Source organism: Quercus suber, unplaced genomic scaffold, assembly GCF_002906115.3.
Source record: "Quercus suber isolate HL8 unplaced genomic scaffold, Cork oak 2.0 scaffold_1276, whole genome shotgun sequence".
Lineage (NCBI taxonomy): Eukaryota > Viridiplantae > Streptophyta > Magnoliopsida > Fagales > Fagaceae > Quercus > Quercus suber.
In genome coordinates, this window is record NW_027070668.1 from 1 (window position 1) to 3,353 (window position 3,353).

Below are 3,353 nucleotides of genomic sequence, written 5' to 3' on the forward strand. Positions count from 1 at the left end.
ATTCTCTCGTGGTCCAGATCTAGAACAGGCAATATCCCTCCTAAAAGAGACTGGCAAATCATGCGTCCCACTGGTCGTGTTTGGTCACATGCACAAGGAGCTGGCATATAGGAAGGGTCTCCGGAAAATGATTGTGGTTGGGGATGACAACACTATATACCTGAATGGGGCTATTGTTCCTAGGGTTAAAAGACTGAATAATGAACAAGGAACTGGAAACAGAAGCTTCATGAATGATGAAACTCCTGTATTGACACCAGAGTCTGAAGGTACAATGCGAGCCTTCACGTTGGTGGAGATCTTAGATGGAAGAGTGGAAAAGATTACAGAGAGTTGGGTTTCAGTTGTTGGAGATAACACCACATTAGCAGAAGAGCAATTGTTATTTAAAAGGGGCAGTTAGCTTTTTTCATGGTCGGGATATTCGGATTCCAGTTTCAATCACTTATATATTAAAGTACTGAGAACAATATACATTGTCCAATGTAGTCTTTAGGAAAGGCCAAATATACCATCCTTGTGATGTCTTATACTTATTGCATCTCTCTTTGGTTGTTGAATAAATTACTTGCCTAGAGAAGAAAAGATGCCCCAGAGATACAAGTTGAACGGATTTCAGGAGATGAATATGCACAATGAGATCTGGGAGAATATTTGTGGCTGTATGATAATTGGGCGGCTTTAGTAGTGGTTTGCCACACATTCACAAAAGTATTGTTATATAATGATTTATATAATGAGGATTGAAAAGCTTGGAGATTGTATGGAGATGGTCCGTGGAATAAATAAGAGGCTTGATTTAAATATTCTGGGTTGCAACAATGTGTCATCATTCAAGGCCCCATCTAAAGGCTTGACATTCTTTTACCAATGACTTGAGTATACCATAATCAAGTGTCATATTTCCTACATTGCTCTTGTGGAGCCCGATAGGTGCTGTAATTAAAAATTAAAAAATGGATTATAACCTTTCCGGATATTTATTTATCACAATGGCACTCTCCAAAAGATTTGTATAAATGACGCTACCCTTTAAAAGATTCTATAAATGTGACAAAATCCATTCCTAATTTCTTATTTGATTATTATATACGTCACAATTTGTTTGTTTTCTATTCCATTTTTGAATGTCTCAAAATATTGTTCTGTTTTTAAAATTAAAAACTATTAATTTACTAATATTCCTACTATGTCTCTACTTTATTTCCAAAGCTATTTTTGATAAATTTATTTAAGGGTAGTTTTGAAAACTTAGACATTTTTATACCGTACACAAGACAATAAATGATATTCTCTTAAAAAATTAGTTTTTTGAAACAGGATAATCAAATTAGAATAGAAGGAATATTTTTTTTTTAAATCCTTTCCAAATTATAGACATAATAACATTCTCTCCCTTAAAGCAACCACATCAGCTCGTGCAAATTTTTTGTCTATTTTGCAAGAAAAAACCTACTTTTTCTATTTTACACATCCACTTTTACAAAACACCCACATCAATTTATCTATTCTACATATTTATTCAATAAAATACTCATTCGTTTTACATTTTTTACTATTTCCTTCCCTTTGGAACAAACTCACAAACTTGTCTTCTCCGTCGAGCCACACCCACACCCAGTCAATAACCGTCTTCTCCATCAAGCTATAGACCTAACACAAACCCAAAATCACCCACACCCAACCACTAGCCACCATCAACGATCAAATGGAACAAACCCGTCGGAATCACTGGCGTTCACTAAGTCAAGGCCTTGGATCATCGGATCATGGTCTGCCGAGAAAGCCGGTCGTTTTCATGTGATCGGAGATGACAGAGGCTGATTGGAATCATGGTCTGACGTTTTCATGGTCCGTCAGAATCACCGCTGTATTTGATCGGAGAGGCTAATCAAATTGTTGGATCAGAGAGGTTGATTGGCTTTGAGAGAGAGTTGATCGGTGAGAGTGATGTGAGAAAGGAAATGAGAAAAAGAGAGTGAGGTGAGTCAGAGTAGAAAGAGGAGAGGGAAAATTTAAAATAAAATTTAAAAAAAAAAAAAAAAAAAAAAAAAGTCATTTATACGGTGAACAGTAACCGTGCATATATGCACGGTTACTATTCATTTACATGGCTATGGTTTATATTTGCACATTTTTACAAAAACTGATATGGGTGTTTTTTATATTAGAATATGTAAAATTGGTATTTTTTTTTTTTTAAAAGATTATAGATGAGCTGATGTGGTTGCTCTTAATTTATATAACACCCTCTCCTAAATAGGTTTGTACAAATAAATATGATTTTTTTAACAAATATTTTAATAAGAAGGTAAGAAAAATCTTAAACAAACATTTGGAAATGTCATTTCAATATATTTAAGGGGGGTTGGTGTAATTGGGAAAAAAAATGCGAATTAGTTTATTACTATTTCAAAATGGATTGGATCAATTTGGTTCAAAGAATCTCATCCAAGGCTGCTAGCGCATCAGGGAAGATTGAACATTGTTTAATTTCTTTTGATGATGTGATTGATGCTCACAATTCTACCTTTTTCTAACAGCAATGCAACCTTCTTTTTTCCTCTACCAAACTTTTAATCAATTACCATATGCTATGAAAAAGTATAATCCACATGGAAGTGATGTTTCCATTTCCTAGATTTCTTCAACCATTATACATTTAAATAATGCATAGTCCCTGTAAACCATTGACCATATGATATAGACATTATGGACACAATTGTTTTGTACATTTGTTAACATTTTATAACAATTGTGTTTCTAGTGCATTTTATTTTTTCTTTTTTGTCGTGTTTATAGGTGCTCTTAAAGCAATTATTAAAAATCAATTTTTAAAAAAAAATTTAACATTAATTTTATAAAAAATAAAAAAAAATTGTCAAAATATTAATTACTTTTTTTTTTTTCATAAAAAACTTTTTAAAAATAATTTGTTAACAATTATCTTAAAAGCATTTATCCACATTTTCCTCTCTTTTTTTTTTTTTTTTTCCCTTTAGGTGAGTTTTAGTGGTCAATATAATGTTGTATAACTCGTCTTTCTGTCTTTAAAGATCTTTTAGTCCTTGTTTTACTATTTTCACTTTTCTTGGTTAGTGCACCAACTTCCATGCAGTCTATGGGCTTTTTTGACCCATTATTTTCTTTGGATTAAAGCTTAACCACCACCCCCCCGGGGTCACACTCACTTGAAAGAAAGGGAAGAAAAAAACAATTAGGACTTCCCCCGAGATCATTTTCGGGCTGTTAACCAAAGCATAAATCTCTGGGCTGCCACAAGACCAACCACTGCCAGAAATGCAAGGGTTTTTTTTTTTTTTTTTTTAACAGGAAGTTTCAGCTTATGATAT

The 3,353-nt window shown here is 33.3% G+C and overlaps 1 protein-coding gene across 1 annotated transcript; it reads left to right on the plus strand.

Annotated features, from left to right (window-relative positions):
• The first annotated feature begins 88 nt into the window (after positions 1 to 88).
• LOC112041023 (uncharacterized) lies at positions 89 to 403 on the plus strand. The gene has a single exon (XM_065769689.1). It carries the CDS (start codon positions 89 to 91, stop codon positions 401 to 403), a length of 315 nt encoding a protein of 104 aa, XP_065625761.1.
• The last annotated feature ends 2,950 nt before the right edge of the window (positions 404 to 3,353 follow it).

Bases quoted from the DNA above. Each gene is read 5' to 3' on its own strand.
- LOC112041023 (XM_065769689.1), top strand. From the start codon at position 89: ATGCACAAGGAGCTGGCATATAGGAAGGGTCTCCGGAAAATGATTGTG.